Raw genomic sequence first — 15165 nt, forward strand, 5'->3', positions numbered from 1 at the left:
TGGGGTAAGTTTCAGCGTTTATTTTTACCGTGTTCGATACAAACTGCTCTGATCATCATATCACCCACACTACATGAATCATCTAACGTTGGCCACGGAATTATAAACGACCCCCCCCCATCCGGTCAACATCAGATGATAAGTAGTAACTTCTAGAAGCACGTACATTTGAAATTTTTTATCTGGCGCCGATCGCTATCAAACTTTATTTGATCATCAATATAATGCATTTAGGGCTATAAATCACGTTCTGCAGAATGCTGCAGAAAACGATAAAAACATATTTATACTTTAGACCGTATTTTAGTATGAATGTGAATGAAAAAGTTAAACGTTCCTACATCCTGAACGATAGATAATTGATGTTGAATGGGCCATAGTAATGTCAATTTAGCAATACAATTTAAAAAGTTACAGCCCTGCAAAGAAGGGGAACTTCTCCATAGACAAATAGAGCTGGCAGAGGATGGTATAAGGATGTACATAAGCGTGGCAGAGAAAGGGTTAATGAATATAACTCATCAGTTTTTAATACTATAATATTAGTGTAGCCTAATCTTTATCTACAACTGTGAAGAAAAACCCCATTGGTTTAAACAGAATGAATAGACACATAAAATAAATATATATATAAAAAAAAATATATATTATAATTTCTTATTAAAAATTTGAAATTCAGCGGCTAGGTGGTGTAGTGGGCAAGGCGCTCGCCATCAACGCTGGAGACGCTGGGTACGAGCCCAGCTCTCGGCGTTGCTATCAGCTTGGCTGGTCGTTCATACTAACACAATTGGCAGTATTAGGGGTGGGAAAGCTGATGTGGGTGGGTCCTGGGCGTTGTGGACAGCGACCCCTACAGTTCGGTCGGGGCGCCTGCACAGCGAGGGTAGGATCTGGAGGGAGGTAGTGTGACCTTCCACACGTTACACTCTCCCGGTGAGAATCTGCGCTGCCAGGCTGGCTGCCGGCTGGCTGCACATGCGTCGGAGGAAAGCATGTGACAGTCTCCGGCCTCCCGGACCAACAGTAGGGGGGAGTGCGCAACAACCAGGAAGGGGGTTGGGAATTGGCATAACGACTAACAGTGGGATGGGAGAAAAATCGGAAAAAGGAGGGGGGGAAATATAATAAAAAAAAATAAAAATAAAAGAATTTAAATTCGAATGTTGATTTAGAATTCGAATGCCAACGTAACGAACGAAGGTCAGAACGTTCCAACGTTTGGGCTCAGCCCTAACACACACGCACTTCTTTCTTGATGTGTTTCTCACAGGCACAGGAAGATGCTGGAGACGGTGGTGGACATCGACCATGTGATGAAGGTAGAGCCCGTTCTTCAGCTCGCATCTCTACATCGCTTCAGTTAGAGACGGTTTCAGTGGAAGTGTGTTGCTAGGGGAACAGCTTGGACCCACGTGTGTTCCCTGTCGGCTACATGAGCTAACACTGCAACAGGACATAAACATAGTATTACTACATCTGCCTTTTATTGTCCCCTTACTAGGGATGCTCGATATTGGCTTTTTTTACCGATACCGATATACCTATATTGTCCAACTCTTAATTTCCTATACCGATATCAACCGATACCCATATATGCAGGGTTTCCCCCCCCCAAAAATGGAATAATTTCAGGTAATTAACATTACATATCTCTTGTTGTGGAAATAACACAACATTATGCATACTTTTGACAATAAATAAAATCAGAATTTGTTCTTACTTGCTTGCCTGGGTAAATAAAGGTTATAGAAATGTAAAAAAGAAAAAAAATTGAAAACCGATACCGATATTTTCCGATATCACATTTTAATGCCGCTATCGGCCGATAATATCGGACATCCCTACCCCTTACCCTTTACTAATGTACTTACCCTTTACTAATGTACTTCTGTACTTACCCTTTACTAATGTACTTCTGTACTTACCCTTTACTAATGTACTTCTATACTTACCCTTTACTAATGTACTTCTGTACTTGTCCTTTACTAATTTTATTTTTATTTAACGTTTATTTGACCAGGTAGTCACTTGAGATCCACTTCGATTCGATTACAATTATTCAGGCAACCATTCAATGCATCATGAAATCTCTTAATTTGACCACGTTTCGATGCGATTCGATTAATTTTGGATCAGTTAATTCCCCAAAGAAATTTTAATACACAAATGTGGCTGGGGGAACTGATTCACTCAGCATGAATGGACTATAGGTCAATAATAAAAAATATAAATAAAACATTTGTTTAATAATGCATTTAAAGAAATCTATTCTAACAGTTTCAAAGTCGATGCAGTTGAATCGTCACCTTACGATCGATGCATTGTTACACCCCTGGTACTAATGTACCATTCCCACCTCTCGCCACCCAGGCACGTACTATCCGTGAGTTTGACGAACGCTACACGGCGGTCATCTTTGGTTACAAGTCCTGCCGGGACTACTACCACGACGCCAGCCCGGACTACAAGCTGCCCAGGACCGTGGTGCCCATCCTCTGCCTCAACGCTGCCGACGACCCCTTCTCCCCCAAACACGGTGAGCCCTTCTCCCCCAAACACGGTGAGCCCTTCTCCCCCAAACACGGTGAGCCCTTCTCCCCCAAACACGGTGAGCCCTTCTCCCCCAAACACGGTGAGCCAGGAGCAGGGTGAGCACAACCCTTTCACTGCCTCACTACCAAACGGTTAACCCTTTCACTGCGACAATACACAGAAGGTTAACCCTTTCACAGATAACTCGTTATTTGGTCAGTTTTATTTTTTTAACAGATTTTTTATTTTCAATTTTTTGACATGACATAAAACTAGACACACAAACATTAAAAGTAAAAATCCACAATAAATCATAGGACTATGATACAGGGCTGTACGTTAACTTTTTTTGCACATAGCACTGGTGCTACAGAGGTTGATGGTTTTGTAGCACAGGCCAAAATCTTGTAGCACAAGTATAAAACGTGTTATATTTGTAACAGTCACAAATGTGTCTATTGTATTTGTGTTATTTAGTTGCAGTGCCATGTTTGGCTCTCATTTTCATGCTGACAAGTTGACGTCACACAGCCAGACACGTTACGTGTAAGGAATTATGGGATTTGGTGTTGGGTGTATGGACTCTACTAGGGGTGGGAATCACCAGTTTCATCATGACACGATATCGATTCTTTGGACAACGATACAATATTTGCCGATATCTGCCACGATACGATACAATGCAGGTGCCTGCAATCGATATGAGATGATATCATAAGCCCATTTAACACAATCAGTAACATTTAGATCAACTCAAAAAAGGTAACGGAAATATCATTTGACATTTTTATTTTTGACCTCTTCCAGACTTTTAAAGGAAAAACAATCTATTGTTTTTAATACACATAGACCTCCTGTTCACTGTAAAGTGCCACGTTTTGATATATTGAGCTTTAAACTTTAAGTTAAATGTTTTGGAACTCACAACACGCAACCGTTTTATGTTGCATGATCATGAATACATTTATTTTGTATTGTATTTTTTATGTTTAAATATCAACATTATCTGTCCACCCTCAGTACATTTACTATCAATATAATATACTCGTCTGACTTCATGTGATCTTTCCAAACGCACACACACACACACACACACACAGAGAAGGGAGAATGTCTGCCCCCTCCTCCTCACTCTGCCCGTCTGCTGTTCTCTCTATATGGCTATGAACAGCTTGTTGTTAGCTCATGCTAACGTAACGTTCATTTCGGACTTTATGACGCGAGGATTGCAAAGCATGTTATATGCATTTGACCCGTTGCCGAATAAAACAGCAGGGATTTGTTTTGGGTCGCGACAACACTATCCACTAGCTCTGTTTCAATGTCCGCGTTCCAAACGCTGCTGAGACGAGTCCTGCTCACCTGCTGTGTTGTGAGCTGAGCCGAGCGGATATGAGTCACTGCTCGCAACTCGCGGGGATATTGTTCGCTAGGGATTATGGGATTTGGTGTTTGATATATGGAGTCTTACGCAGAAGGGACATTGTATTTAATCGCACAAGACTACAAGTACCAAGTGGATAGCGGGCCATCGCGGGCCATCGCACCAGTGCTATTGAAGTCTATCCTTTCATCGCACAGACTGACGTCAGTGTCGCACGTGCGACATATATGTCGCACTGTACAACCCTGCTATGATAGTCCAGTATTTAAATCAAAATAAATGTAGATTAAAGGATATACATATACATAATAATTACGATACACTACAATACATACAAATGCTCTTGCTAGCTCTTCTGCACCCTTCCTTTCTCCTTCCCCCCCACCCCCCCCCCCCCACCCCCCCCCCCCCTCAGGACCCCCCTTGGACAGTAACCACCATTTTGTTTTAACACCAAGGATTACAAATTCAAATGCTGTGCTTTATCTTCTCCACCATATCTGACCAAATTGCTATGTTGGCTTCATTGACACCTAGAATTCGTGCGGTAGATATCTCTAAATAAATCACATCTAGATAGGTAAGAATCCATACCTTCAGGCACATTTTATCTGGTTGAATCCAGCGTGATGAGCTTTTTGGCAGCCGTAAGACCGGACAAGATTAGCCTCTTAACATGTACTGAGTGTGATAATTGAGAGACATCATTCAGCAACAATACCGAAGGCAGTACAGGTATGGTCAGAAACAACAGTTCTGATAATTGTGTGGTTACTTCTTCCCAGAATATCTTAACAGGGGGACATTCCCAATACATATGCATAAATGTACCGATCTCACCCTTTAAACACAATGAGCATTGAGAGTCCTGTTTAAGCCCCATAAGGTACAATCGTCTAGGAGTCAAGTAAGTCCTATGAATAAAATTAAGATTAATCTGTTGATGATCCAGGTTGCGTGACGACAGCCGAACGTTTGCCCAGACTTCTTCATACCAATCAAAATCCACTTCCAAGTCTGGTATATCCTTCCTCCAAACTGAGTCTAGGGGAAGGACTTCATACGAAGACGTAAGTAACGTCTCTGAGCGGATCTCGGCCTGTCTGTCCGACATCTCCGCCTGGATGACGACCAACCACCTCAAACTGAACCTAAGCAAAACAGAATTGCTCCACCTGCCGGCCAAATCCTCCCCCCTGACCGACCTCTCCATCACAGTCGAGAATGCAGCTGTGACCGCATCGCCGACCGCCAAGAACCTTGGTGTTGTCCTCGACGACCAGTTGAACTTCTCTGCTCACATCGCAGCGACAACCAGAACCTGCAGATTCCTCCTGAGCAACGCTAGAAGGATACGCCCCTTCCTGACAAAAGAAGCCACCCAACTCCTCGTCCAATCAACAGTCATCTCCCGCCTCGACTACTGCAACGCACTGCTAGCTGGCCTCCCGGCCACTGCCACCAAGCCTCTTCAACTCATTCAAAATGCAGCGGCCCGCCTGATCTCAAACCTACCGAAGTCGGCCCATGTCACCCCACTTCTTAGGGACCTGCACTGGCTCCCCATTGCTGCACGTATCCGCTTCAAGGCCCTCGACCTATCATACCGTGCGGCAAAGGGAACCGCTCCCGCCTACCTCCGGTCAATGGTCTCTAACTACACACCCTCAAGACCCCTACGCTCTGCATCTTCTGGCCGCCTCAGATCTACTCCTATCCAAGCTCCCGGAGGGTCATCAAAGAGAAGCCGCCTATTCTCAGTCCTTGCCCCACAATGGTGGAATGAACTACCCATCCCAGTTAGGACAGCCGAATCCCGTCCAATCTTTCGCCGTCGACTAAAGACTCACTTCTTCAACCATTATCTGAAATGATAAAAAAAAAAAAAATCGAACCCCGACTAACCTTAATGTCATGCACTTGTCCTAATAAACTAACCTACACTGTAACACGCAACACTTTGATGAACATTGTTACTCAGCTGATAGAGTTATACCCTTCTTGCTGTCTTGTCGCACAGAACTTGTAAGTCGCTTTGGATAAAAGCGTCAGCTAAATGACTAAATGTAAATGTAAGTGACGATAAAAGTCAGAGACGAAGCCTCTCGATGTCTCCTTTTCATAAAAGAATTTGTGATATCTGTGGTGCTCAAGTGGACTCTTTAAAGGAACTCCATGAGCCTTCAAAGCAGCTCTTAATTGTAGATAGAAATAATAAGTAGAGCAGGTGAGGTTAAATTTGTTATGTATATCTCGATAGCTACAGAAACCCTGTTTGTTGAAAATATCCCCTAATGTATGTATACCTTCTTTTCCCATTTGGTAAATCTGATAGGTTGTTTTCCAATAAGGAGTAAATTGTTATTAAATATGGGAGAATGACTATGCCATTTATATTGGTTAATAAATTTTTTCTGTGTGTCACGCCATATCCGGATCACATGTGTAATAAGAGGGCCAAATTTCAAGTTGCATTGCTTAATAGATAAGTTGGTGTATACTATATCCTCTAGTCTATGTGGTGCCACTATATTCTCCTCTAATGGTCTCCAGGATACAGCTGTTTGAGAGTCAAACCAGGTGATCAGTGGTCTTAAAGAGAATGCTTTAAAATAGTAGTAGAAGTCTGGAAATGCTAAACCACCGTCGGCTCGTGCTGTGGATCTTTTTATTCGTGGAGGTTTGTTGTTCCAAATAAATTTATATGCGACGGAGTGTAATTTTTTCCAGTAACCAACAGGAGGGGGGGGGGGGGTGTAACGGCAACATTGAACTGAAGAAGTTGATTCTTGGTAAGACATCCATCTTAACTATTGACGCTCGGGCCTGTACTGAGTTTTTTAGTTTTGACCATCTGTCGAAATCATTTGTGATTCCGGTATAATTATACTTCACCGTTTGGCATATAGTGGGGAATATTTCAACTCCAAGACATCTAAAGTGTTCTACCATTAGTATATTTTCTGGGAGGGAGGTAGTCTTCGCAGTGACATTAAGTGGAAGGAATGCCGATTTTGGCCAGTTTATCTTAAATCCAGATAGATTGCCAAAATCATCTATTCGTTTGAGCAGATGAGGCATTGAGGTGGTAGGGTTTTGTATGAACAATATTACATCGTCCCCATATAAACTAATATGATGCTTTGTGCCCCTAATTGAGATCGGCTCTATGGATTGGGATTGTCTTATATATTGTGCCAAAGGCTCTAGAGCAAATAGTCCGGGACTAAGAGGACAACCCTGTCTGGACGAACGCGATACAGGGAAGTGTGGGGAGGTGAATTTACCTGTTATAATCATGGCCGAAGGATCTTTCTATAGTACTTTGATCATATTAATGAATCCATCTCCTAACCCCAAGTACTGCCCATAAATAAGACCATTCTAATCTATCAAAGGCCTTCATCGCATCCAAGGATAATACAGCTATAGGAGGTACGGTATCCTTACTGGCGTCTATCACATGCAGTATCCGTCTAATATTATCCGTGATCAGACGGCCTCACTACCAAACGGTTAACCCTTTCACTGTGACAATACACAGAAGGTTAACCCTTTCACAGATAACTCGTTATTTGGTCAGTTTTTCTTTTCTTTTTCGATTTTAATATTCTATTCAATGTCACGGACCTGTATGTTGCCCTTAACACTTTGAGTGCCAACAACGAGATTTCTTGTTAGTTCATGCCAACCGTTCAGTGCCAACGACGAGAGATCACGTTTTTTTTATTAGCGATTTCCATTCATATTTCATCAATCTAGCCTCACGTTACCACTGGAACTCTCTCTGAGCTCCATTGGGAAAATACCGCACCCTATCGTCTCTCCGGATGCTACTGCACCCCTTTGGATTGGATTGAATGAAACGCATGAAAAAAAATTCTGCTTCCACATTTTACTCTTCAGACAAGTAACCTGAGACGATCGAAGTCATTGCCGACCACCAGAACAGCGGATAATGTGTGTTTCCAGTACCCAGCGTTGGATCAATAAACGCGATCGATATTTTGAATGGCGATCAGGAATTGGAATAATCTTTTTGGAGAACATCTGATCTGAGGCAAGGAATCTATTTTACCAGTCTTGGGATAATCAGAGCTTTTTTCACAGATATATCAACATGGGCCCTATGTGTGTGTGTGTGTGCTGATCAGGAAATGGATAATCAATTTTTCAGCCCGCTTCTATAGCGTGCATAAGTACACATATACTATCGATAATCTAGCGTTTATTTGAAAACGATTCATAAATAGGCCGAAAAAATTACAACGTTTTTTGTGTATTCCACTGAAGGGCGATTATCACAGAATCTTTATATTGTCCTTAAACTTTCAAAAGAGTTTTTCAAAATGGTATAAAACGGAAATGAACCGAGGCATACTGGGACCCAGAGGGTGTAGTACCGGCCAGATCCTGCCAGGTGGCAGTATCGAGAGTGCAGTAAACCCTGTTCCAGACCCTGTGTTACACTCAAATGTCTCCGGGCGCTATATTTAGACGGAGCAGAGTAAGTCGCTTCATCCGACCACTTCGAAACGCATCTGGCATCGGACATGTGCCAAATTATGTCCGGGACCAGATGGACACCAATACTAGAAATCGTGATCAGACAATTGGAATATTCTTTTTGGAATACCCCCGACCAAAGGTAAGGACCCCCCTCCCCTTTCATGCATTCACAATGAAACATAATACCTATTATTAGGGATGTCCGATATTATCGGCCGACCGATATTATCGGCCGATATCGGCAGTAAAATGTGATATCGGAAAATATCGGTATCGGTTTAAAAAAATGAAAAAACAATAACAATATTTGTTATATATATATCCAGTGAAATTATTAGTTACCTGAAATTATTCCGTTTTTTGGGGGGGGGAAACCCTGCATATATCGGTATCGGTTGATATCGGTTGATATCGGTATCGGAAATTAAGAGTTGGACAATATCGGAATATCGGTATCGGTAAAAAAGCCAATATCGAGCATCCCTACCTATTATACACATTTGATTTGGAAATACAGTAGTAGCGTGTCCACACTGTCCAGGCAAGAAACACCAACGCTTATAGTAGAATACACATAGTGCCCTATAACTCAGCAGTTCATGAATTATCCCGGATCACTCCTAAACTATTATATTCACCACGGGATAACGTGCGAACGTATGCATGAAAAAATCATCTCTTTTTTGCATGTTCGGCGGAAGAAAGTCACTGTCAAATTACTATAGTATCGTCTCCATAGCTATAATATAGAATATAGATTAGCTCTACAAACAAGGTGACGCACTCCTATAAAGCGTGGCATAGCTACAACGGGACCCGGCTAATCCCTGGCGCTGAATGAGTTAAAAGAAAAATAGTGCTTGGAAAAGTACTTGAAAGTCCTTGCATTTCATTTTGCAATGTCTGTGGGAACCCTGGCCAGTAGTCACTGAGAGAAAGTGAGAGGTTTTTGGAAATGTTTGGATATATCATTTTAGTATTGATTGATAGTATTGATATTTAGTAGTGATGCGCTGATACCGCTTTTGCTGTTTTTTTTTTTTAACTTTGACCAGTCAGCTGGTTCTTTTTAGCGTTTATCGCTTTTTCGTCGCATTCATACTTGGTCAAGTTCGACCGACAGAAGCAGGCTGAAAGGGTTCAGATGGGGGGAAAGACACTCTGGGAAAGGCACGGCTGCCGTCCGGGATTCGAACGCGCTCAGCCCCAGATCCGCGCGAGCGCGGTTGTCCACGGCGCTGAAATAGCACTCGCGGTACGTGGTGAGCTACTGGAGCTCCCCTCCGCTTTTGCTGTTTAACACAATCTGCGCCAATAATGAGTTAACTCGTTAATTGCCCGCCATGTGTTCAGCGCCAACAACGAGTTAACTTGTTTTTGGGATCGTTATTTCGTTTATTCGCTATATCTATTCATAATTCATGGCTGCAGCCTCTGGAGACCCTTCAGACCCTGTCTGAGCTGGCAGACGGTCAACACCGCCCTCTACTGCCTTGCTATTGCACTCCATTGAAAATGGTCTGGTGTGTTTTCTGAGCCGATCTGAGCCGTGGAGGCGGGGCCCCGCTATGCACGTGGATATATAATAATGATAATCTAGCGTTGATTTCAGGATGAAATTACAACGTGCTGACTGGATTACACTAAAATGCCTTTTTCTCGTCTTTTCCTGGAATCCAGAATCACCCAAACCATACTCATATTCAAAACGGTATAAAACAGAAATGTACGGATGAAAAAACAATCTGTTTTGTGCATGTTGACTGGAAGCAACTCACTGACAATCGACGGGTGTATTAGACCCATAGCTATAATGTAAGATGTATTTTAAGCACTCGCAAATGTCGCAGTCTAAAACTATCCATTGAATAACTGGTTTGATAGAAACAGTATAGACTTAAATCATTAATTAATTTGTCATTGCACGGAAATTATTCATCTAATCCATTTCCTCCATTAGAGAAATCGAACACCTTTTACTATTTGTAAAAAGTGCAGAAGACTATTGTCTTTGCTTTGATTTCTGACTCTTGGCATCGGGTTTCAGTATCGAGTTGCCTGATACAGATACCCTTTTTTTTTTTTACCTCAGTATGAGCCCGATATTCAGAGTTAATTATATTGTTTACACTGTTTTTTTTTCTCATATTTTTATAATCGGAGATTATATTGCCTGTATGTCTTTCTTCTATTACCCTGTCCATACCTGTACCTCCCCCATGCTGCTATGATGCCCACATTTCCCCAAAGGGATAAAGGAATATCTGATCTTATTGCCTTGCATTACATTTTCAACAGGTGTGTCGTGTTAATATTTCTATCTTTTGTCAGAATATTTAGTTTTGTATTTGTAATTCCACTTTCCCTCCGCTTGGCATGATTCTTTGCTTTCTCCTCCCTTTCATCTTTCTCTCCCTGTACGCTCCTCCCCTTCTCTACCCACGTCAGAATCAGAAAGGTCTTTATTGCCTAGTGGTTTTCACATACAAGGAATTTGCTTTGGATCGACATTAGCGGACAGACGGATAAAGAGATAATACAATAAAGAGGTGGAGTAAAATAAAATATGAGCTGAGTTGAGCACAATAGAATAATATAATTAATTATGAAATAAATTATAGGCCAGGGCTGTACAACTGTAAATAATAGGTTGAATAGAATTATATGGGATATGAACTAAATTAAATATAGCACAATTATAAGTAAAAAATAAAATAGGAATAGACCAGGGCTGTACAACTGGGCAGATGTGGTCAATTATATACACTAATTATATACCTCCCTGTCTCTCCTCTTCGCACCCCTCCCTGTCTCCCCCCAGCCCTCCCGGTGGCCCAGGCCAAGCGGCTGCCTAACGTAGCCCTGCTGGTGACGGCGCACGGCGGACACATCGGCTTCCTGGAGGGCCTCTTCCCCCGCGGCGAGGGCTACATGGACCGTCTGTTCGGCCAGTACGTCCAGGCGGTGTTCGAACACCCCGCCGACCTGAGGGCCAGTACGTCCAGGCGGTGTTCGAACACCCCGCGGACCTGAGGGCCAGTACGTCCAGGCGGTCTTCCAACACCCCGCGGACCTGAGGGCCAGTACGTCCAGGCGGTCTTCCAACACCCCGCGGACCTGAGGGCCAGTACGTCCAGGCGGTCTTCCAACACCCCGCGGACCTGAGGGCCAGTACGTCCAGGCGGTCTTCCAACACCCCGCGGACCTGAGGGCCAGTACGTCCAGGCGGTCTTCCAACACCCCGCGGACCTGAGGGCCAGTACGTCCAGGCGGTCTTCCAACACCCCGCGGACCTGAGGGCCAGTACGTCCAGGCGGTCTTCCAACACCCCGCGGACCTGAGGGCCAGTACGTCCAGCCGGTCTTCCAACACCCCGCGGACCTGAGGGCCAGTACGTCCAGGCGGTCTTCCAACACCCCGCGGACCTGAGGGCCAGTACGTCCAGGCGGTCTTCCAACACCCCGCGGACCTGAGGGCCAGTACGTCCAGGCGGTCTTCCAACACCCCGCGGACCTGAGGGCCAGTACGTCCAGGCGGTCTTCCAACACCCCGCGGACCTAAGGGCCAGTACATCCAGGCGGTCTTCCAACACCCCGCGGACCTGAGGGCCAGTACATCCAGGCGGTGTTCGAACACCCTGCAGACCTGAAGGGGGCGTGTGCTATCAAGGAGGTGGGCTGACCCTCTCTGGTGGGCTGACTCTCTCTCTCTCTCTCTGACCCTCTCTCTCTCTGACCCCTTCTGACCTCAATGCACCCCTGGTGGCGTGATCAGGAGCCGAAACCATAGGTATATATATAAAGACTAGATGACTCACCCGCCGTGCTGCTAGCCCAACGGAGACCGACATTGCCACATGGCGGCCATCTTGCGTGGGTGGAGCACGCCCACTCATAACATGCTATGCTGCCTGTACTATTGAAATAACCATAGCTCGTTAAATTTTCAACCGTTTGGTTTGTAAAAAAACGTCAGAAATGTAGTTATCATACTGCATACTTCTAATGGACTTTCATATAAAAAAAATGTAATCTTCAAGCAAGAATCATAGTCAAACCAAACCGTTTGTAAATCCGTCAAAATTTCAGCGAGTTAAGAGTATTTTTGTTTGTGCAGATCATCACCTTAAAGCAGTAGTCCACTCAAGCAAGATGGCCGCCGGTGAACTACACGGGAGACTCCGCCTTGAGCCATCTAGTCTTTATATAATATCTATGGCCGAAACCGTTCCGTTCAGAGCCTGACTGACGGACTGACTGACAACCCGAAAAACTGGTAGGAGAGAGAAGTTAAAGGTGCTATAGATAACATTCAGCCACTAGATGTCACACTAGAGCACCAGCATGTCATTTATCGGGTACATTCCACGTGGGGAAATGGAAAGTAGGGAGGGGATACATGCCTGCAACATGTAAACAACAACATTTCCCCAAAAAAAATTTATAATAAATTCATTAATCAATAATATTTTTTGGGGAAAAAGCAATACTTTTATTCTGTATCTTTCTAAAAAGCTCTGTGGATGTATTATAAAAATATTTTTTAATCTGAATTCATTGCCATTATAGAAGCCAACAGGTTGTTGTTGGGGTCAATGCACAGTGCATTTTCCCACCACCTCATAAAATAAAAAGAAAAGCACCGACCAGTATGGTGATCAACTCGTAGTGAAAATCTGCACAATTTCCCCACTCCCAAAAGAAAACATGAAATTGTTATTTTCTGTTTCAGTTTAAATTCAGTTAAAATGTTCAGTTTCAGTTAAATTCAGTTATTCTTTTTAGTAGAATGGATCATTAAAATCAAAGGGTATTGCACATAAATAGGCACTTCAGATACTCCTTCAGAATGTTGATTGGCTCAGCTGATAAATAATAATAAAAAAAAAGATATTAAAAAGAAATAATAATAATAAAAATAAATGTATATATATATTTTTCGACTCTGACATGAAAATCGAATGTGGAGACTGACACGACTATTCGAAAATTCTAACTCATCCCTGGTACTGACCATGTTTTAGTCTCACACAGTACCTGTTGCCTCCAAAGCCAGGGCTGTACTGACTAGGGATGCAGTTTCAACTGAACTCGAGTGGTTTTTGAGGGTGCTCGATCACATAAAAAAAAAAGAAATAATGTGGTTACTACCAAATACGTCCATGAAAAGTGCTTGTTTGTGCCAATGAAACACAAAACTTGGTCTGAAATCATGTGAAGCGTGAGTTGTAGCAGGAAGCTGGAAGCTGTGGAGCATGGACGGTGAAAAGTTTGTTAGCTTTGCGTTATCTAAAAGACAATAACAGCGGTTCATGTTTGTGCTTTTCCAAATTGTGCACAGCAACATGTCACCCACTTTGCGTAGCGTTCATAGACTAGTATTGATACGGACATGCCATTCCAGTGGAGGTAATGTAATTATTACAAATGGTAACTGACCGTTTTGACTGACAATACGCAGTGAATATTGCTGTGCATTATTGGTAGCACGTGTGACTCGGTGCAATATCTCGTTATGCTGTAGTCCTAAACCTGTTCAGATGAGGACCATATAGTCCTAAACCTGTTCAGATGAGGACCATATAGTCCTAAACCTGTTCAGATGAGGACCATATAGTCCTAAACCTGTTCAGATGAGGACCATATAGTCCTAAACCTGTTCAGATGAGGACCATATAGAGCCTGTCCAGATGAGGACCATATAGTCCTAAACCTGTTCAGATGAGGACCATATAGAACCTGTCCAGATGAGGACCATATAGTGCTAAACCTGTTCAGATGAGGACCATATAGAACCTGTCCAGATGAGGACCATATAGTGCTAAACCTGTTCAGATGAGGACCATATAGTGCTAAACCTGTTCAGATGAGGACCATATAGTCATCAAAAAAGAAGGTACTGGAGACACAGATCATCTTTTTTTTAATCTACTTTATCTCCCCATTTTTCTATTTTTCTCCCGTCCCCAGTTTCGTATTGTCCAATTCTACCCTCCCCTGTCTCGAACGTTGTTAGACCATGCCTCCCACAAGCCGGCTGAAATGTGGACGAAGCCTTGCATAACGTGTCCCCTCCGCGTCAATACTTTCGGCAGCCAACTTGCCCTTCCGCGTTGCTCTGATTGGCCGAGTGCGCGCATGAGCCGCAACGCGCTCCTCAGCCAGCTCCTCAGCCAGGCTCCGCTTAACGCAATTTATACAAATGGAAGTATTGATTACGCCGTAACGAATCATTAAAAAAATATACCCTTAACTGGAATATGTTGTGCCTTTACACATATGTTGGATTATGTAATTGGTTTGTCATGACAAACCAATAAAAAATCACGAATTAACCGGTGGCTACAACAACACACAGTAACGTTAATATAATTACATGCATCATTGTTTACAATGAACGGTGGGGCTAATCGAAAGGACTGGACACGGACGCGTTAAACTAACCTAAAGTTAGTTGTTCACCAACAATCTACAGACACAAACAAACACAGAACCGGACTGTTATATTAAATTAATTGATTGCTGTTTAACGCGTCCGTGTCCAGTCCTTTCGATTAGCCCCACCGTTCATTGTAAACAATGATGCATGTAGTTACTTACTGTGTGTTGTTGTAGCCACCGGTTAATTCGCGATTTTTTATTGGTTCGTCATGACAAACCAATTACATAATCCAACATGTGTAAAGGCACAACATATTCCAGTTAAGGGTATATTTTTTTAATGATTTGTTACGGCGT

General features: G+C 43.1%; 1 protein-coding gene across 1 annotated transcript in view; it reads left to right on the forward strand.

Annotated features, from left to right (window-relative positions):
- LOC311241674 (protein ABHD1-like) overlaps positions 1-11528 on the forward strand; it is a gene marked incomplete at its 5' end in the record, with an annotated part of 56767 nt that extends 45239 nt beyond the window's left edge. Inside the window, 3 exons of the mRNA XM_084330551.1 lie at positions 1274-1322; positions 2374-2539; positions 11250-11528. Of these exons, the coding sequence (XP_084186677.1) occupies positions 1274-1322; positions 2374-2539; positions 11250-11461 (427 nt within the window). The 3' untranslated portion in view covers positions 11462-11528. The remainder of the gene's footprint in view (positions 1-1273; positions 1323-2373; positions 2540-11249) is intronic.
- Between the last annotated feature and the right edge of the window lie 3637 nt (positions 11529-15165).

The sequence above is a fragment of the Notolepis coatsorum genome (assembly GCF_963971535.1).
Source record: "Notolepis coatsorum genome assembly, chromosome: 15".
Lineage (NCBI taxonomy): Eukaryota > Metazoa > Chordata > Actinopteri > Aulopiformes > Paralepididae > Notolepis > Notolepis coatsorum.